Raw genomic sequence first — 21,836 nt, 5'->3', positions numbered from 1 at the left:
TCCTTCCTTCCTTCCTTCCTTCCTTCCTTCCTTCCCTCCTTCCTTCCCTCCTTCCTTCCTCCTCTCCTCTCCTCTCCATAAATTCCATTTCCTTCTAGCACTGACAATGTTACCTAGTTGGGTCATGAAACGTCTGCAAGAACACAACCAAGCTCAGAGAGCACCAAGGACCCCACATATTAGTAAGCTTCATAGTTGAATCTAAGCAGTGTTGTAGGCATGTTGCAGCTACGTGCAGAGCTGTAGGAGTTGGGACAAGGATCCATGCTGCTGTTTGAGTTGGCCTTTTCTATCCAGGCTGGTCAAAATTCTGATCATCTTAATATTTTTTTTTTATAGCAGCCATGGCAGCCATGTACTACAGTTACTACATGTTGCCTGATGGGTCATACTGCCTCGCCCCACCGCCACCTGGGATTGACATGGCTACTTACTATAGCGCCCTGCCAGCTGGGGTGACGGTGTCAAGCACTACCGGCGTAGCCACGATCACAGCGCCTCCGCCTCCCGGCACGACACCCCCACCCTCTTCAGAAGCAAGTGAAGACACAAGCGGTGCATTGCCTGGCACAAGCACTTCAGCAAGGTATCCTATTTTATGTTGGCCTGTGTAGTAGAGCAGGAGTTTGGTTGAGTGGATTGTGTAACTAACAACCTGCCTGTGTAACAGAACATCTTTTCCTAATGGTAGGGGGAACCCACTGCTGAAAGTAAACCCAAGCTGATGACAATAACTCGTTGGTTAGACTCAACAATTCATTGGTGCTCAGATAATATTGACTGGATAGCAGTAGGTATCAAGTCAGAGGGTTTTTCTACAAGCATCAGAAATCAGTTTGCCTTCCTTCCTTCCTTCCTTCCTTCCTTCCTTCCTTCCTTCCTTCCTTCCTTCCTTCCTTCCTTCCTTCCTTCCTTCCTTCCTTCCTTCCTTCCTTCCTTCCTTCCTTCCTTCCTTCCTTCCTTCCCAGCTTTTGCATTTATATAAACCTGGGTCCTGTGTGTTGTCGTAGTGTCAGCAGCCTCGCAGCAATTCCAAGTGGCTGGGCTGGTTTTTCAGACCAGGCTTTGGCAAGAAGGCTCCCCAGTTACCAGGCAGTGGACAGTTGAATATGTTCAAGTGATTAAATGTGAATAATTAAAAAGGCAGCTCAAATAAAAGGGTGTCTCATTATATCCTAAAATTGTCAGAGCTTTAGACAGAGCGCAAAAGAGCTGGTATGTTTGTCTTGTCTAGTTTTGTTTCATGCGTGATATTCTTAAAAGGCTTTTTGACATTTTTTTGGGGGGGATGGCCTTCTTGGTCAGCAATTAATCTTTTCACTAAAATAATCTGCTCTCCTCCCCTGCCAGCCCTGTGCAGGCTGATAATGTGCAAGAAGCCTAGTTAATTTCTGTTTAATGAACCACCCACTTCCAGATGGGTCTTTCCCAAGTTTACGTTCTGGAGAGGATATTCTGTTGGCCATATCAAAGCCTGATGATGCTCATTTTATTCTAGTGTCCCACATGAGGACATAGTGTCCCATCTTTTTTTTTTCTTTTCATTTTTGAGAGCCCAATTTGGTCTAGGGGTTAAGATGCTGGCCTACAAACCAGGAGACAGTGAGTTCCAGTTCTGCCTTAGACGTGAAAGCCAGCTGGGTAACTTGGGCCAGTGACCAGGAGATGGTGACCCGTCTTAGGCATGGAAAACCAAGTGGGTGACTTTGGACCAATCACCAGGAGATTGGGAGTTCTAGTCCTGCCTTAGTCATGAAAGCCAGCTAGTTGACTTTGGACCAATCACCAGGAGATTGGGAGTTCTAGTCCTGCCTTAGCCATGAAAGCCAGCTGGGTGACTTTGGACCAATCACCAGGAGATTGGGAGTTCTAGTCCTGCCTTAGCCATGAAAGCCAGCTGGGTGACTTTGGACCAATCACCAGGAGATTGGGAGTTCTAGTCCTGCCTTAGTCATGAAAGCCAGCTGGGTGACTTTGGACCAATCACCAGGAGATTGGGAGTTCTAGTCCTGCCTTAGCCATGAAAGCCAGCTGGGTGACTTTGGACCAATCACCAGGAGATTGGGAGTTCTAGTCCTGCCTTAGCCATGAAAGTCGGCTGGGCGACTCCAGGCCAGTCCCCCTCTCTCAGTCCAACCCACCTCGCATGGTTGTCGTTGTAAGGAAAATAGCAGGAAGGATTAAGTCTCATGTATGTTTGCTGCCTCGAGTAACTTATAAAGTAATAAAGGTGGGATAAAAATCAAATAAGGTGGTTTCTATGGTTGATTGTATTGCTAGCCTTTCTTTTTAATTGCACAACATAAATATTTGAAATGAATATCGCTTTGGAGTTTCTTGTAATGAAAATAATAGCGTGTGGGTGTGTGTCTCTCCCATAAAAGAACCTGTTCCAAAAGAACAGCATGCAATTAAAGCAGGATCTTAGCTCTCTAGAATATGTAGAGAATTTCAATAAGTACCTATTGTCTGACAGAAGCTCTGCATACCAAATTATTCCAAAGCTATTTCTTGTCTCTCCTTGGTGATCATCCTGCTTCAAACAATGGCAGGCTCTCCAGAATTACCAGGATGAATCATTCAGATTCATCCTCATCTTAGTCGAATGTCTTAAAAGTTTTAAAACCCTGCCTGGACCTTTGATCTGCATTTCCCTTTTTTTCCTTCCCCCTGATGCTGTTGAAGCACCTGGCTTTTCCCTGTTTAGCCCTTGGTCATGTGATGTCTTAAAAAATTGAGCTGCTTCTCCCCTCCTTCCCCTCCCCCTTCAATAGGTTGTGTTCTCTGCCTGTGTAAATCTTACAACTCTTTGACATTTCCCAGCTCAATTCCACCAGTGGTTGCCGTCATCCCTCCACCTCCAGATATCCAGCCTGTAATTGACAAGCTGGCAGAGTACGTTGCAAGAAATGGGATTAAATTTGAGACCAGCGTTCGTGCCAAGAATGATCCGAGGTGAGTATGGCAGACTTCGCTCTTAATTTCATTTTACAATAACCCTGCAAGCAAGTAGCTTTGTTCCACTCGCTTATTGACAGTCTTGTCAGAAAAAGAAGGAAAAAAACAAACCATAGTAATCTATTGTAGTTCCTCACCTTAAAATTCAAGAAACTTCTGGAAGTTAACGATAAAGCGTTTTATTGCCCAAGAATCTTGAAGCTTGGCTTCCAGACATATATGGCCCTTGGGGTGTAATTTATTATTCTCAGAATATCAAATCGCATCTTGAGGTGAGGAAATAATAAATTAAAGCCACAACTTACAGTTGAGGGACACGCGTATTTTCCCTACGCTGACTTCTGTGTCACCTTTTTAAATTATCCGTCTCCCTCACAGAGAGGGACTACAGGTAGTCCTCCATTTACTAATATGAGCCCAACATTTCTGATGTTAAGTGAGACATTTGTTAAGTGGATTTTGCCTCATTTTGCGACGTTTCTCGCCCACAGCTGTTAAGAGAACCACTGCAGTTGTTAAGTTAGTAATACGGCTGTTAAGTGAATAGGACTTCCCCAATTGCTTGTCAGCAGGTCACAGATGTGTGAAAAAAGTCACTTTTTTCAGTGTCGTAATTTTAAGCGGTCACTAAATGAACTGTTGTAAGTCGAGGACTGCCTATATCATAAGTAGTTCTCAACTTTCAACTTACAGTGATTCAAAGTTACAACGGCCTTGGTGGAAAAAGTGACTTATGACCTCTATCTGCACTTACAACAGTCACATTCGCCACCGCATCCTGGGATTGTAATTTGCAAGTTAAAAACACCCATTGGCATAGTTGGATTCACTTAACTGGTAGTGGTTCACTTAACCACCTCCCTAAAAATTGTCCAGCACAACGTATGATCATAAGGACCAACAGTCCAGTCCAATCTGTGGTCATAAATTGATGTTAAGTTAATGATTTAACAGCTAACCAGCTTACTGATTTAATGATTTAACAGCTAACCAGCTTAATGTAAGATGTAATGATGGGAATGACTCAGCAGGGTCTGAGTCTCTTTAAGAGCCTTTGTATAAAATAGACGGTTCCTCTGATGTGTTCTTTCTCTTCCGTTTCCTGCTGTAACTGTGGTGTGTTAGATCCTGCTGTATTAGCACGTGTATGTATATTATCCCTGGTATGTGACATTGTAGATAGTGTAAGATAAACCACCTTTTAATATAGACCACTGTTTACTGTGTTTACTCCTGGGTTATCTCGCACGCTCTGACAGTTGACAGCTATGTACATTTTTGTCTCTCTCTCAACAGATTTGAATTTCTGCAGCCTTGGCATCAATACAATGCCTACTACGAATTTAAGAAACAGTACTTCCTTCAGAAAGAGGCTAGCGACAGCTCAAAGGTAGGTTTACGAAAGTATAATATAACAGTGATACTTGTTGGCTTGTTTTATCCCCGGAGTGTCAACTGGGGCAGTTCAGAGAGGAACCAGTTCCCCATCAGTAGATTTGTTGTTAAAAATGTGTTGTCTGCCCTCTTTGTTACTGTGGGAGGGGATGATGAGTGGAATTTATGGAGAGGAGGAGAAGGAGGAGGACTGTGGGGTCCTTGGTGCTCTCTGAGCTTGGTGGTTTTCTTGCAGACCTTTCATGACCCAACTAGGTAACATCATCAGTGCTAGAAGAGAACGGAGTTTGCTCTCTGTTGATACACAAAAGTGGCTTGCCCTGTCATTGTTGATGGAAGTGTTTTCTTCTTGGTAGTTCCTTGAGTGAGCTGGGTTTACAACTTAGCTGTTGATTTGCCGTTCATCTTAGTGATAACTAAGGTAACCAAGATAGGTAATGAAACATCTGCAAGAAAACAACCAAACTCAAAGAACGCCAAGGACCTCACAAATATTCTCTCTGTCTGTGTGTATGCCCGTTACCTTAAAAATGGCTGGAAGCCAATTCTTCATGTGTGTATGTACTGTTTACAGGCTTTTAAAAATATGAGCCTATGTTATATCTCTGGATGAAAATGATCGATGTAATCAGATGGGATCTGCCAATTTTAGAAATGAGCATCTTATAGGCAGTTGTTATTGAACTTGGTTAATTTTAATGTATGGTTTTGCCTTGAACTGAGGTTAGTAATTGGTACCACTAAGTTGGCACAGTTGTCTTCTGCACTCATGGGTAGTCTGGACATCTCTGTCTCATCTTTCTTGGGTGTATGGGCGGGGAGGTTAAATTCAGACTCACCTTCCTTTTGGGCCAGTGCAGTAGATTTTCCTGGTTTAGGTAATATTACCAAACACCAGTGAAATGCAGAATGTCATTCGCAGTCTGTATTTGTGTTTTTCCCTTTATTTCAGAAGCTTTGTGACACAAGCCCTCCCCCCAATATGGCTTGGTCACTTGCAGGGCCCCATTGCTTTGTGCTCTACCTTTTATGTTTTTCTCTGAATTGTTTACTGTGCGCATTTTTGTATTTGATGAAACAGATTGTAAACACATCGTGTGGTTGCCAGGAAACTCTTCTGTTTCGCTCCTTTTTGCCATAATGGGGACAAGGGTGCTTTTGAAATTAATAGCCGGGACACTAATGAAGCAGAGTGCTCTTCCAATTTTAAACAGATTTTTGCCATTCGGTTTAATGGGCCGTCAAACAATGCTGTCTGTTTTCCGGGGGTGGGGGAGAGGAACATGGCATGTGAACTGTTTATTTTTTTCAAAAGGAATAGAATAGAATAGAATAATAGACTAGACTAGACTAGACTAGAATAGAATAGAATAGAATAGAATAGAATAGAATAGAATAGAATATGGAGTAGAGTAGAGTAGAGTAGAGTAGAATATGGAATGGAGTAGAGTAGAATAAGAATAGAATAGAATAGAATAGAATAGAATAGAATAGAATAGAATAGAATAGAATAGAATAGAATAGAATAGAATATGGGATGGATGGGGTGTAATAGAATAGAATAGAATAGGGATAGAAGAATAGAATAAGAATAGAATAGAATATGGAGTGGAGTGGAGTAGAGTAGAATATGGAATGGAGTAGAGTAGAATAGAATAAGAGAATAGAGTAGAGTAGAATAGAATAGAATATGGAGTAGAGTAGAGTAGAATATGGAATGGAGTAGAGTAGAATAAGAATAGAATAGAATAGAATAGAATAGAATAGAATATGAGATGGATGGGATGTAATAGAATAGAATAGAGGTAGAAGAATAGAATAAGAATAGAATAGAATAGAGGATGGGATGAATAGAATAGAATATTCTATTCTATTCTATTCATTTATGACAGTTGCAGCATCTTAAGGTTCACATGCTCACAATTTGCCACCTTCCCAGCCACTTTCGACCAACAAAAGCCAAAATTGGGGAGGCCAGATTTGCTTAATGACCCAGTGATCTGCTGAACGACCATTGGTTCACTTTACGACCGTGGTAAAAATGAGCCTAAAAATCAAGTCCGGTCATGTGATGGCTCACGATTGCTGCGACGTACGGCGGCAATTTTCAGTCCCAGTTGCTGTCTTTAAGTCGAGCCTGCAGTTTAGCAATCATGGTGATCTAATCTGGTTTAGTTTAAAGAGTAAAGACGTCCAAATGATAACTTATTCAGCCAACGACACTTAAGCCACGCTTGAAGGCAATGCATGAAATTAGCTAAAAACTGATACAGTAAGCAAATATATGCAGTAATGTTAAGTCCACTCAAGGTAGCTTCCAATTCGATCATTAATTTTTTTTTTCTTGCAATTACATTTCTTCCTCATTAAGCAAAATGTAGCCAGATCTTTGGTGAATAAATTCACCCCCTTCCTCTTTTGAAGACGGTGCTCTTAGGACTGAAATGTACTAGCTAATGTATTTATTTCTTCTTTTTTGAGCATAGGGAGATAGAAATTCCTGCCACGAGCACTCTTAAACTTTATTGGTGCTATTAGAGGCAGCAGATAAGCAGAGTTAGACCTGAAGATTGTTCCTTGAAGGCTTCGTTCTCCCCCTCCCCGCTCCAAAACCCTCAGTATATCTTGAGTCATTTTTTTCATTTAAAATGGCTTTGTACAGTCATAATGTGAGCTCTTAGCACAGGGCTTGTTAATGAATCTCTGGATCGCTGTAACGATCGTGAAATAGTAGCGCCACGTACATTTGAATGAGAACCGAAATGTAAAATGATTGGCCTTGGTGTTCATACTCTGGCCCAGGGTTTCCAACCGAGGCCGTTTCCAGCTTAGAGTAGAATTCAGTTCTCATCCAGATCCGTTGCTGAGAATTAGTAGAACTGGTTCACCCTGTTGGAAGTGAATGCCGGTGGAGAAACTGCTCCATCCTTTTCTTCTGCTGGTGTGATGGATTGTACACCTGTAGGAGCAGAGGGGGGAAGGGAGTTTGGCAACACCGCGCTGTCCCGAAAGAGGCCCGAGTTAAGATGCCAGCTGTCTCGACTAGCGAACTCAAGATCAAGAAATCTTCAGGCGTTGAAATGCCGTAGAAGATAAACTTTGTTGAGTACACATCTCAGAACTGAAGAAGCAAAAAAGAAGAAGCGTGGTTTTCCCACGTGAAAATCTGGTTAAGTTAAAAATAGCCTTCCATAACCCCCAGCCACCGAGTGTCCACGTTGCCCAATCATCCTTCTTTGGTTTGTTATGAGAAGGGGTCCACTTCTCCGTCAGACACCTGCTTTTGTGACCTTGAATCTCATGGTCCATGGGTGGCTTTTTAGAATCCCGTCGCCTTCCCTCTTTCTACCCACCCACTCCTGTTTCTATGGCAAGTTGAGTAGCGATAGAAGTTAGCAGGCATCTTAACCAAGTCAGTCTTGATATAAGATACTGCATGCTCCCGAAGGGAGATTGGGGAAGAGAGTCAGGGTAGCGACATTCTAGATTAATTATCCCAAGGAGCCACATGAGAAACGGGGACTGTTTTGGAGGGCTGAACCAACAGGGTTATGAAGGTGCGAAGGCATGCATGCATGCACATACGTAAATTGTGTGTGTGGGGGGGGGGGAAATAGCAGTCGCCTTCGAAATAAAAACAGACCACATGAGCTGGCCAGGGACAGCCACATGGCCGAGGGGGCATAAAATTTTTTGCTTCTGCAGCCAGTCTCTGATAGTAATAATAATAATAATAATAACTTTATTGTCACTTTGAAAGTACACCAATCGGCATACATCAAAATGAAATTTCGTTGCATACAGCTCTCAAAGGGTCACCACCTCCGATAGACACTCCTTGTCCGTGGCCAGCTCAAGTTACAGATCTTCCATTTTAGTCTCTAGGGCAGTGATGGCGAACCTTTTAGAGACCGAGTGCCCAAACTGCAACCCAAAACCCACTTATGCATCGTCGGGTGCCGGGTGGGCGTGGCCCATTGGGTGGGTGTGGCTGCGGTGGTAACGGCAGACTGGGTGAGACGAAAAAGTTCAATCAATCAATTCCAACTTTGCAAGATCTTTTCTTTTCCGTGAGAAGTTGAAATTGACTGATTGATTGAACCTCTTTTTTTGTACACAGCGGCAGAAGCCTAAAGCGAAAAGGTTTTATAAAACCCAGCTGAAGGCCTGGGACTGAGGCGATGGCGCGCGTGCCCATAGAGAGGGCTCTGCGTGCCGCCTCTGGCACCCGTGCCATTGGTTCGCCACCACTGCTCTAGGGAGCGAACGATGGCAAACAGGACAGATGGAAAGGGAGCTCCATGTGGATTATCCCTCAAATTAGCTTGTATTCCTGCACGACAACCTCGCCTCCTTTTCTTTTTCTGATCTTGTCTCTTCCACCTTTTCCTTAAAGAGGCCTCACTCCTTTTCACCCCTGGAGAATGCTGCCGCCGCCACCAACTCTTCCAAAAGCCTCCCTCCCATCCTCTGGGCCTGCCTACAGCCTCATCATGATAGAGCTTTGCAAACCTCATCTCTAAGACAGCCACAAAGGTTTGGATGTCTTAGTGTTGATGGCTGAAATAGTTGATTTTAGGCAGTTTTTGGTGTTCTCATTGTCTCCTGAAACCGTTAAAAAACGGTCTGGAAGTCGAGGAAGCCTAGTGTGGGTGGGCATTGCTTCTGATAAAATACTTGCTTAAGTTGGTTTGATTGAACATTTTATGTGCCTTCCACAGTTCTCCCTCCCCGTTGATTAAAGACAGAAATGATATTCCTTTATCTTTTCACGCCGAGATGTAATAATATCTTCTCATACGGCTGCCAATTTACTGGTATCAGCAATTGGGATTGTAACCCTGAGAACAGTCTTGTCATTATGATGTACAGACAGCTTTGATATATATATATATTTGTTCAGGTAATGAATGCCATGGGGGCTTTTAATTAAAATCCATGTACAATAACCTTTTAAGATCCTTTCTTTTTATTTCACTCGCACGAGAAGAAATCCACTTTTCTCTGAGTACAGAATCCCTCTGGTGAAATTGTAAGGGCCCCAGACTCTCTCGCCCAGAGACCCATGTACAGGTAGTCCTCAACCTACGACCACAATTGAATCTCAAATTTCTGTTGTTAGGTGAGATGTTTGTTAAGTGAGTTTGGGCCCGTTTTACGACCTTTCACTGCAGCTGTTAAAATTAGTAACCCGGCTGTTAAGTCAGTCTGGCTTCCCCATTGACTTTGCTTGTCAGGGCTGGCTGGGAAGTTCATAAATGGCATTCTTCTCACACTGGAAGAGGATAGGAGAGGATAGGAGAAGAGGAGAGAAGAGAAGAGAATACTTCCAAGGTCCCTTCCAACTTTATTACTAAGAATAGAAGAGAATAAGAATAAGAATAGGGAATAGAATAGAATAGAATAGAATAGAATAGAATAGAATAGAATAGAATAGAATAGAATAGAATAGAGAACTAAACATTCACCTGTCCGAGACAGTATAGGTTCTCCTGCTTGAGCAGGGGGCTGGACTAGAAGACCTCCAAGATCCCTTCCAGCTCTATTCTATTCTATTCTATTCTATTCTATTCTATTCTATTCTATTCCTTATTTCTGTTATATTCTATTCTATTCCTTATTTCTGTTCTGTTCTATTCTATTCTATTCCTTATTTCTGTTCTGTTCTATTCTATTCCCTATTCTATTCTATTCCTTATTCTTATTCTATTCTATTCTATTCTATTATTTCTTCTTAAAAACCTCCAGTTTTCTGGTGGCAGGCTGTTCCACTGTTTAATTGTCCAGTCTGTCAGGAAGTTTCTCCGTAATTCCAGGTTGCTTCTCTCCTTGATCAGTTTCCAACCATCATAAATTTGGGTTGAGGATCGCCCACATTTTGATGACATGGCCGTGAGGATGCCGCCATGATCCTCAGTGCGAGGACCGATCATAGGTCACTTCTGGGGGTGCTTTCATAACTTTCGGTCGTTAAATAAATGGCCCTAACTAACTCGAGGACTGCCTGTCTGCGCTTGCTGTCGATTGCTCAGTTCAGCTCTTGTGAAATTATTCAAGACTCGCTAAGCTGTCAGTATGGTTACCTGTTTGGAAGACCTCCTGGCTCAAAAGCTGGGTGACCCATGCTGTTTTTAAGCCTGTTTCATTCATCAGTTTGAAACATCCTGAAGAACCCAGCGTGGGTTTATGCGCTGCCCAGTTGAAAGCACGTTGTCGCGCGGTGGGTTTCTTTGCACTTATTCTGCTGCGGCTTCCAGTTTTGAAGCGTGCTACATAGTGGATTTTTTTTTCCTCCCCCCTCTTTAAAAGCATGTCGCCTCTTTATCTGAGGACGTCCCTACCGATGCTGCGTCCGATGCGGTGCCTGGAGAGACGCAGTTTCCCGCTGAGCAGATTCCCGAAGATGCCGATGCAGCTGCTCAGGGAAGCAATGCGAAGGACCTGGCCGCCATCAAAATTGCCAACGATGGCAAGCTGATAAAAGGTAAGTCTCGGTCCAGATCAAGCCCTGTCCTTTTGAGAGGAGCAAGTCACATTTTTGGCACCCAGAAATGTTCCGTCTGGCTCCCGGCCCCCTTCTGAAAGGTGCTACTGAATTAGGATTTTTAAGATGAGAGACAGGCTATGAAATGAAAGGGAAGTAATCCCACACATCGCTAGTTTAAATGGATTTGGATGAATTGGAGAGGGCTAAAATAAGCCCTGGAAAGAATACAGAATAACAGAGTTGGAAGAGGGACCTGGGAGGTCTTCTAGTCCAACCCCCTGGTCAAGCAGGAGATCCTATACGATTCTGGACAAATGGTTGTCCAATTTCTTAAAAACCTCAGGAAGTTTTATCTATCTACCTACCTACCTACCTATCTATCTATTTTTATCTATCTATGCATATCTATCTATCCTATCTATCTATGCCTATCTATCCTATTTATCTCTATCTATCTATCTATCTATCTATCTATCTATCTATCTATCTATCTATCCATGTCTGTGTATCTGTCTGTTTATCTATCTATATCTATCTATCTGTGCCTACCTATCTACCTTATCTATCTATCTGTGTCTGTCTGTCTATGCCTGTCTGTCTGTCTCTGTCTGTCTGTCTGTCTGTCTGTCTGTCTGTCTATCTATCTATCTATCTATCTATCTATCTATCTATCTATCTATCTATCTATCTATCTATCTATCTATAACTATCTATCTGTCTATCTATGTCTATCTATCTGTATCTATTGTCTGTATCTATCTATGTCTGTCTATCTGTCTATGTCTGTCTGTCTATATCTCTCTGTGTCTATCTCTCTCTCTCTCTCTATCGATGTCTATCTGTCTATGTCTGTCTGTCTGTTTATATCTCTGTCTGTCTACCTACCTACCTATCCATCCATCCACCTATCTACCAATCTACCTATCTTGTCTATGTACCTACCTACCTATCTTATCTATCTCATAGAATAGGGCTGAATCAAACCTCTTAGAATCAAACTTCCAATGTTGGAGCACCCTCAACCTCTGGAGGCATGCCGTTCTACTGAGTAATCGTTCTCGCTGTCAAGAAACTTCTCCTTAGTTCTAGTTAGATCTCTCTTTGATTAGTTTCCATCCATTACTTCTTGTCCTGCCCGCAGGTACTTTGGAGAATAGATTGATGATGTTGAAATGAATGTCGGGAGGGGATCCCAGTTGTATTTTTCACAGACTGGCAGCCTGATCAGGTCCAAATGGTGTCCGTACCACCCAAACAGCAGGTGCTTATTATCCAGGGTAAAAAAAAAAACCAAGTTAACTTCCTGCAATTTGAAGAACACCTCTCATGAGTAATTGCAAATTGTACAAAGGGCCTTTGCTACTTAGTGGATATAAGCCTCGGGGCAGATATACCCGCATGGCTTTACTCCATCCCCTTTAATAGAAAGTCAATTTACTAAAGATTTTTTTTTTCCCCCTTTAAAAGCAACTCTGCGGCGGTGTGTTGAGTCTGTCGGGGGGAAGTTTTAAAAAAAAAGCTGTAATATTGGTCCTTGTTTCCAGAAAAAGAACTTGCTCGGAAACACACTTTCATTTTTTATATATATATATATTAATCCTCTCCCACTCTCATTCCTTTAAGAGAGATCTAAAAGAAATTAGACAGCAGGATGTACGGTCACAATATTTTCTGGCGTATTTTTATCCCGAGGTGACAGCTAATTAGAGGGAACCACAACACAACAAGCAGTCATTAGAAGGCTGTGCCAAGCCTCAGCACCACAGCAAAGGAGGGGCGGTTTAAGCCACCGGTGGCGGCCCAATTCTGATGTGGAACCAAGGGATCCCGTACAAAAACGGTCCTCTTTTCAGATACCTGGCTGCCAATTTCGCGTCTTTTAATCCCCAACATGAAGCATTTTCCATTTCCATTGAGCAGTTCTGCTTTTCTCCTCCATTATGTCCCCCCCCCCCAAGGCTACTGGGAAGCACAAGTCCCTTTAAGCTTGCTTGGGGGTCTCCCTTGTGCACGTCAAGGAAGCTGTTTTGATTACCCAGGGGTCTTGGGTGGGTAACTGAGCTTACCCTTAATCCACAGAAAATAACAAGTGGTCTGGAGAAAAAAAAATCCCCAAACTCCTGGGGAAAAAACATATTGCTTTCATCCAAATAACGATGCGGCCAGGCGTGACACACTCAGAAGGGAATTCCATAGTATAATTCTGTTTTTGCAGGGGGAGCAACCTTCTTTTGTTCAAGGACCGCGTTTTTTGGGGGTGGGGGCACCTGGTTGCATATGGTTAAGAGGCCGAGGCAAAAATGGATGGGGGTAACCACTTGCTTTTTGGGTTTATTTTTCCTCCTCTGTGTCAGAGGTCCCCAACCTTTTGGGCACCAGGGACCGGTAACCTGGAGAGAGGTTTTTCTGTGGACCGGGGGTGTGTGTGTGGTTTTGTATGCTGCCTGCATCCCACGGATGGGGCTTTGCTTGTTTGTGCAGCTTGGTTGCTGGCAGGCCGCAGGCCGGTCCTGGTCCACGGACCGGGGCTTGGGGACCCCTGCTCTATGTCCTACCCTGGTCTGAACAGGCTTCTTTAAAAGGAGAATTAAAATTCAGCCAAGGGCAGCATGAATGAAGTTGAGGGCTACATCCTCCTCTATTCTGTTAGACTGTTCCTCCTACTTCTCCCACCCACCCACCCAAAACAGCTCTGCAACGGGCAGTAAAAAGATTATTTATTTATTTGTATCCTGCCTTTATTATTTTTACAAATAACTCAGAGATGGCCAAGATCTCCGACATTCCTCCTCCACAACAGCAGCCCTGTGGGTGGCTCAGAGTCACCGAGTCAGTTTTTATGGCTAAGGCGGGACTAGAACTCACCATCTCCTTGACGATTGACCCCAAATTACCCAGCCAGCTGCCATGGCTAAGATGAGACTAGAATTCACAGTCCCCTGGTGATTGACCTAAAGTCACCCAGCTGGCTTTCATGCCTAAGGTGGGACTAGAACTCACCATCTCCTGGTGATTGACCCAAAATTACTCAACTAGCTGGCATCCCTAAGGTGGGACTAGAATTCACAATCCCCTGGTGATTGACCTAAAATTACCCAGCTAGCCTTTATGCCTAAGGTGGGACTAGAACTCACTGTCTCCTGGGGATTGGCTCAAAGTCACTCAGCTGGCTTTCATGCCTGAAGGTGAAACTAGAATTCACCATCTCCTGGTGATTGACCCAAAATTACCCAGCCAGCTGCCATGGCTAAGACGGGACTAGAATTCACAGTCCCCTGGTCATTGACCTAAAGTCACCCAGCTAGCTTTCATGCCTAAGGTGGGACTAGAATTCACAGTCACCCGGTGATTGACTTAAAATCACCCAGCTAGCTTTCATGCCTAAGGTGGGACTAGAATTCACAGTCACCCAGTGATTGACTTAAAATCACCCAGCTAGCTTTCATGCCTAAAGTGGGACTAGAACTCACTGTCTCCTGGTTTCCAGCCTGGTGCCTTGACCACTAGACCCAACGGGTTTCAAGTTGCAATTACTGGTTTACAAATAGTCCTTTCTTTCCCCACAGTTTCCTTTGCCCCCATCAGCTTTGCGATCCGGGCCAAAGAAAACGACATGCTTCCCTTGGAGAAGAACCGGGTGAAACTTGACGACGATAGTGATGAGGAGGAGGAGGAAGGCAAAGAGGGCCAGGAGAACGCCGGCGGCACCTCCAACAGTGCCAGCCTCCTCGCCCTCTCCAGCAGCGCTCCGGAAGAGAAGAAGCCTCAGCTGACCCAAGAAGAACTGGAAGCCAAGCAAGGTAAGAAGTCTATGGTCTGGATCAACTGGGGTTTACACTTACATCTTGTTTGAAAGCTACTTCTGCGTAGGGCGGGGCTGAAACCTTGTTCAGCAGGGGGCGATGGAAAGAGAGCAGAAGGCAGACGAAATACGAGTCTCTGTAGTTATAATAATCAGAATAGAGCTGGAAGGGACCTTAGGGGTCTTCTAGTCCAGCCCCCTGCTCAAGCAGGAGAACCTCTACCATTCCAGACAATTGGCTGTCCAGTCTCTTCTTGAAAATCTCCAGTGATGGAGGAGGGAGGGAGGAAGAAAAGGAAGGAGGGAGGGAGGGAAGGAAGGAAGGAATAGCAGAATAACAGTTGGAAGGGACCTTGGAGGTCTTCTAGTCCAACCCCCTGCTCAAGCAGTAGAGCCTCTACCATTCCAGACAATTGGCTGTCCAGTCTCTTCTTGAAAACCTCCAGTGATGGGGGAGGGAGGAAGAAAAGGAAGGAAGGAAGGAAGGGCAGAATAACAGTTGGAAGGGACCTTGGAGGTCCTCTAGTCCAACTCCCTGCTTGAGCAGGAGATCCCATATCACTTCAGATAAGTGGCTGTCCAATCTCTTCTTAAAAACCTCCAGTGATGGAGCGCCCACAAGCTCTGGTGGCAAGCCATTCCACTGGTTTATTGTCCTCACTGTTAGGAAGTTTCTCCTTAATTTCAAGTTGCTTCTCTCCTTGATTAATTTCCATCCATTGTTTCTTGTCCTGCCTTCTGGTGATTTGGAATATAAAGTGCAACTGTTATAAATAGGAACCGGTTGCCAAGCATCCAAATTTTGATCATGTGGCCACAGGGATGCAGCAACGGTCGTAAGTGTGAAAACCGCTCAGGGGTCACTTTTTTTCAGTCCCATTGTAACTTTGAACACTCACTAAACAAGCTGTCGTAACTCACGGACTACCTGCAGCACACTGCCGATGTAAACGCATTGCCGATACGAAAATTGATTCACTTCATGCAGATGCTGGATTTTCTAGAAGGGGTTTAGGATTAGAACCCAGGAGTTTAAATTACAAGGAAGTAGATTCAGGACTGATATAACTAATCAAGGAGAGAAGCAACCTAGAACTAAGGAGAAACTTCCTGACAGTTAGAACAATTAACCAGTGGAACAACCTGCCTCCAGAAGTTGTGAATGCTCCAACACTGGAAGTTTTTAAGAAGAGACTGGACAACTATTTGAGTGTAAAGCAGAGGTCCCCAACCCCCGGTCCGTGGACCGGTACCGGGCCACGGCATGCCAGCAACCGGTCCGCACAAACAAGCAAAGCCCCATCCGTGGGATGCAGGCAGCACACACAACCACACACTCTCCGGTCTGCGGAAAAACCTCTCTCCACGTTACCCATCCCTGGTGCCCAAAAGGTTGGAGACCTCTGGTGTAAGGTTTCCTGCTTTAGACTAGAAGACCTCAAAGTTCCCTTCCAGCTCCGTTACTCTGTTTTAACTTTATAACTGCAAAAGCTATTAGCCAGTGGAGCAGGCGATGGCATGAAGTAGTGAGTTTTGTTTCAATAAACATTTTGGAAGTTGCACATCTCGCGTCGCACAACCCAGACCCAGAATCGTTATAAGCACTAGCTCTTTAATGAAGCATTAAATCTAGGAGGCCATACCTACCGACTTAACCCAGATCAAGGCAATGAAGAGTGAAATGCCAACGCGTAGCACACCAGAACGGTCTTCTCCAGTGACCAAATAAAGGCTGAAGGCAAATCCTTCATTCCTTGCTTCCCCGGTCAGAGATTCGTGGAGTCGAAAGGGACCTTAGAGAAAATGTTGCCAAACAAGTATTATTTTTTTTGGAAAGCAAACAGGAATCTCACATCACTAGTCAAAAGAGAGCCGATCATACAATGTCAGGCATAAATAACCAGGAGCACTTGTTGAGTTCGAAGCTCAGAACAATTTCATCATTGCTGGTTTCTCAGAAGCGGCAGTTTTCCAGCTGCCTGGACATCTGGACCCCAAATTTCCCAGCAGTGGCTAGCCCAGCCAAGAATTTGGGGAGCCGAAGCTCACACATCTGGAAGTTGCGGGAATCCAGCCGTTAAACATCTCTTCCCTTCCTTTGGGCTCTTGTCGGCCTGTGCAGACATGAAAGAGAGGAAGAACTGGTAGTTGTCGACTTAAAAGCAGTTCATTTAGTGACTTGTGACCGTTTTTCACACTTAATGGCCATTGCAGCGGGCCCCCATGGTCACGTGACCCAAATTTGGGTGCTTGCCAACTGGTTCCTGTTTGTAACAGTTGCAGTGTCTCCGGATCCTGCGGATCCCTTTTGCAACCTTTCTGACAGGCAGAGTCAATGACGAAGCCAGATTCCACCGTCTTCCTAATTTTAACAACTGCAGTGGCGCAAGGCAGGTCGTAAAATGGGGCAAAATTGACTTAGGCAAATGTCTCACCTAGCAGCAGAAATTAAGGGCTCCGTTATGGTTGTACGTCACAAGATTACCTGTACGAAATGTTCAGCGTAAATCAGCAACGCTGGCTCGTTTTCTACAAAGGTAGAGGCATCGCACACGGAATATATTTGCTAGTAAATAACCGAGCCATTCGTGGTCCTTGACATTTGCCATATTAGACACGAAATAAATGAGGCAGAGGAGGAAAGAGACTGTTATTCTCCTTTCCATTTTTCCTTTCCCTGAAAGAACGGCGCCGGGCGATAATTAAATCTGCATTTATGTGTGTCTAATTCAATAAAACGCAGCAGCGTAATTTGATAGAGAAGTCTCATGAAGCGACCACAGTGATGGGGTTGACTTTGAGCTGCTGTTAAAAAAAACCCTCCACAAAGTGCAAACATATCATTATTAATAAAAAAAAAAGTGAAGCCATTTGCAAATAAAATTACCCATTTTTCAAATATATATATATATATATTCTACAGGAAGCCTTCGAAGGCAGAGAGAGAGAGAATCAGGTTCCAGAGACGGATAATTACTGTTCAGTATTTTATTCCATGTCTGCAGGTAAAAAAGGGAGACATGGCAGACTGAATTTCAGGAGAAATAATATCTCCGTCTTTCGTATTCGGAAAATAGGCAGTATTTTAAAATACTGTTTACAGATCTTGATAAAGTCCCTTTTTTAATATCCGCCCACAGATGTACATCAGCACTAAAGCAAATCCATTTCGTTTGTAAAATATCAGTGAAATGCGAGGCTCGCTGGGAAATCAGACACAACAGAGATCACTATTTTTTTTTAAACGGTTCTGTTTAAACCCAGATCATCACTCCAGGAAGTGTGAATGGATGCCCTAAATTATACAGAATATTCTTATTAATAAATGCTGCACATACCAAGGCCACTCAGAGTTGCCTCCAACCATGGGATAGGCAGTCTATAAATTTAAGAATAACAATATGTGACTTCCAGAGAGGTTCAGATCCACCATGCAAGTTGTTGTTGTTGTTAGTTGCGAAGTCGTGTCTGACCCATCACGGCCCCATGGACAACGTTCCTCCAGGCCTTCCTGTCCTCTACCATCTTCTGGAGTCCATTGAAGCTCACGCCTACTGCTTCAACGACTCCATCCAGCCACCTCATTCTCTGTCGTCCCCTTCTTCTCTTGCCCTCCATCTTTCCCAGCATCGGGCCCTTCTCCAGGGAGTCCTTCCTTCTCATTAGGTGGCCAAAGTACTTGAGTTTCAACTTTCTTCAGGCACTCTGTCTACCATGCAAGTAATCCCACATTATGAGAAATCACCTGACTCTGAGGGTTAAGTCAATCTATAGCAATAGCCCTTAGACTTATATACCACTTCACAGTGCTTTGCAGCCCTCTCTAAGCCGTTTATAGAGTCAGCACATTGCCCCCCAACAATCCAGGTCCACATTTTACTGACCTTGGAAGGATGGAAGGCTGAGTCAACCCTGAGCTGGTCAGGATTGAACTGCTGGCAGTCGGCAGAGTTAGCCTGCAATACTGCATTCTAATCACTGCACACTATGGAAGGAAGGAAGGAAGGAAGGAAGGAAGGAAGGAAGGTAGATCACTAGCACTTTGGCTTATATACCCCTTCACAGTGCTCTACAGTCCCCTCTAAGCAGTTTACAGAGTCAGCATATTTGCCCCCAACAATCTGGGTCTGCATTTTACTGACCTCGGAGGGATGGAAGGCTGCATCAACCTTGAGCCGGTGAGAATCGAACTGCTGGCAGTTGGCAGAGTTAGCCTGCAATACTGCATTCTAACCACTGCGCCACCACGGCTCTGGAACTGTCTACTACTAGAGTCAAAATATTTTATGCAAGCAAGCACATGGAAGCGGTTAAACAATTGCACTGACGAACTGTACACGGAGCCTTCATTTATTTAAGCCACAGCTCTTTTACATGTGTGGGTGTATTCAGAGGGGTTTATTTTACCAGGGCAGGGCAGTGATTATGAATTGCAGCCACCCTTTTAATTAATTGTGACTTATAACTCCAGCCAAGTCATGATTCAGAGGCGGGCCATGTCAAGGGGCAGGCATCTGAAAGGTTAAGTTCTGCTCTTGAAAGCATGGAAACAAAAGGTGAAGAGATGCATGGTTTTTTCTCTCTCTCTCTCACGAGAGCTGTCTTTGTTTGGTCCTTAGCAGTTTTTCCCTGCCTGTTTTTCTCCATTTTGCTCAAAAACCTGCAGCACCAACAGTGTCGCATTGAACTTATCAGGACCATGCATTCACTCCTCCACAAGGCACTCTGAGTGATTCACTGTCTGTCTGCACTTAAAACTTGGGAGAGCACCACTGCCTGATAAAAATCAATGGGGTTTTTTTTTTTTATCAGCAAAACCAGCTAGGAGAAGCATTCATAACATGACGTGGCTTAAATGCACCTCCTCCAAGCTTGCAATTGTCACACGCCCAAACACACACGGGCTATTTTAATTAGCACAGCGAGCGACAATGAAAGCTGTTGAGCGTACACAACTAACTGTACTTGCATGCTTAACCTCCCTTCTGTCTCCCTCACTCGGTTCTAGCACTGCGTTGGAAAAAGCCTGCGTAAGCAGAAAACATTTCCATGGTAATTGTACCCTACGTGGAAGGAGGCAGGGAGCGGCACCAACTAAGAAATAATTAAAATAAGACATAATTAGTAAGAGAAGATGCACGTGACCGCCATCAGCAGAATGTTTAACTTAGTTTAGGAGCTAGTTCTCAGAACCATTGTTTCCCACCTCTCCAATTTATGCCCCAATTAATCTTCCCCGGTTATTGTACAATGCTTAAATTTCCTCTAACCTGGAGTCTCTGCTTGGCATTGCCTTCTGCTTTGTTCACCCAGCATTAGGGCAGAGTTCAGTTCTTTGAATCGTTGCAATATAAAAGATAATTAAGCTCAGTCTGTCGCTTAATAGGAGATGGTGAGAACAAGCTCTACATGAGAGCCAGAGAAAGATAGACAGTAGATTAGAAAATGCCATGTTGCATATCTCTGTGCCCAGCCTAAAATCTTAGTCCCGTTGCCTTTCGCTGCCTTAGTTCTTAGTAACCAGGATCTAATGGTTACTGCCACATTTTAGCTTGCTCTTGCCCTGAGATGGGCTCTGTTTTTTGAAGTCTTCTCCAGGCCTTGTTTGAGTTCTTTCTGTAGTTCTATTACTAGCTCCATCTCAAGAAGCCTTTCGGAATGTCTCCCAGGTCACGCCTAACATCTTGATGTCTCCTAGAGATAGCTCAGGGTGAACTGTGGGTCTGTCAGCTTGGTGGTTTTCCTGTGGTTGTTTCGTGACCTAACTAGGTAACATCATCAGTGATAGAAGGGAGTGGGGTTTGCAGGGAAGTGGAGGAGAAGGAGGAGGCCTGTCGGGTCTTTGATGCTCTCTGAGCTTGGTGGTTTCCTGGCAGACGTTTCATTACCCAACTAGATAACATCATGGGTGCTAGGAGGGAGTGGGATTTGTTCTCTGCTTAGTCCCACTCCCACTCTTTCATGTTCTCAGAATTTAGGGCAGCTTTGCTATTTCGTCTTCGCCTTTGTTCTTTATGATGTCTTTTGTTAGCTAATGAAAAGTCATCCGCCGTTTGATGTTATTTTTTTTGTTAGAGCAGTCACAGCACTTTCTATTCTTTTTTTTTTAAAAAAAAAGAAACTTTTTGTTCTGCCTTACACCTTTTTTTAGGTGTTCTTCCAAAACAATCTTTAAAAGGCCGTGTAAATTTTGGGCTGGTGGTGGTGGGTTTTTTTGTTTTTTTAAAGACGCCTGATTTTTAGACAAACTGCATCTTGGCGTAAGAAACGGTTGGTCTCCCAACTGTCTTCAGTTAAATGACAGTCTTCTCTTTTTCTCCTCCTCCACCACCACCACCACCACCAGCAAAGCAGAAATTAGAAGACCGGTTGGCAGCTGCAGCAAGAGAGAAATTAGCCCAGGCTTCCAAAGAATCGAAAGAGAAGCAGCTTCAAGCGGAACGAAAAAGGAAAGCCGCCCTCTTTTTGCAGAATCTGAAGAATCCCCTGACAGACATGGAAGTGGAAAAAATGGAGGAAAGTGCCTTTAACATAGAGGTGAGCACATAGTTTATCCTACAGTGGGAGTTTGTAATGGCACGTGGGAAAGGCCTTGAGGGAGGGGACAAAGAGATGCTGCCAAGGGAAGGGTCAGATAAGAGACTGCATAGCCCACAGCTGCATAATGGGTGGAGAAAGAGATTCAGAAGAGACCCTCCCTAGTCTCTTGGGCAGTAAAGGAGATGGCTGTAATAGTATGTGAGAAGGGAAATGGGGAGATGAGATGCTGCTTAGGGAACAGTCAGATAAGAGGCAGCATAGCCCAGGGCTGCATAAAGGGCGAAGAAAGACACTCAGAAGAGACCCTTCCTAATTTCTTAGGCTGTAAAGGAGAGGACTGTAATAGTATGTGAGAAAGAGCTTTGGAAATGGGGAAAAGAGATGCTGCCTATGGAATAGTCAGATAAGAGACAGCCTAGCCCGCAGCTGAACAACGGGTGGAGAAAGACGCTCAGAAGGGACCCTCCCTAGTTTCTCAGGCTATATAGGAGGGGGCTGTAATAGTATATGAGAAAGACCTTGTGAGAAGGAGGGAAGAAGTGCTGCCTATAGAATAATCTGATAAGGGACAGCCTAGCCCAGAGCTGCATAATGGGTGGGGCACGAGACCTGGGAGGGGCTCGCTCTAGTGTCTCATCCTGCAAAGGAGACAGC

General features: G+C 44.2%; 1 protein-coding gene across 1 annotated transcript in view; it reads left to right on the top strand.

The window, feature by feature from the left end:
- The window catches only part of SFSWAP (splicing factor SWAP), a 53,733-nt gene extending 32,542 nt beyond the window's left edge, over positions 1–21,191 (top strand). Inside the window, exons 8-13 of the mRNA XM_015823181.1 lie at positions 340–586; positions 2,824–2,955; positions 4,255–4,348; positions 10,663–10,837; positions 14,407–14,640; positions 20,989–21,191. Of these exons, the coding sequence (XP_015678667.1) occupies positions 340–586; positions 2,824–2,955; positions 4,255–4,348; positions 10,663–10,837; positions 14,407–14,640; positions 20,989–21,191 (1,085 nt within the window). The remainder of the gene's footprint in view (positions 1–339; positions 587–2,823; positions 2,956–4,254; positions 4,349–10,662; positions 10,838–14,406; positions 14,641–20,988) is intronic.
- Positions 21,192–21,836: the final 645 nt, after the last annotated feature.

This window comes from Protobothrops mucrosquamatus, unplaced genomic scaffold, assembly GCF_001527695.2.
Source record: "Protobothrops mucrosquamatus isolate PMUCROS unplaced genomic scaffold, P.Mucros_1.0 scaffold1792, whole genome shotgun sequence".
NCBI lineage: Eukaryota > Metazoa > Chordata > Lepidosauria > Squamata > Viperidae > Protobothrops > Protobothrops mucrosquamatus.
This window is presented reverse-complemented; position numbering and strand designations above follow the sequence as displayed.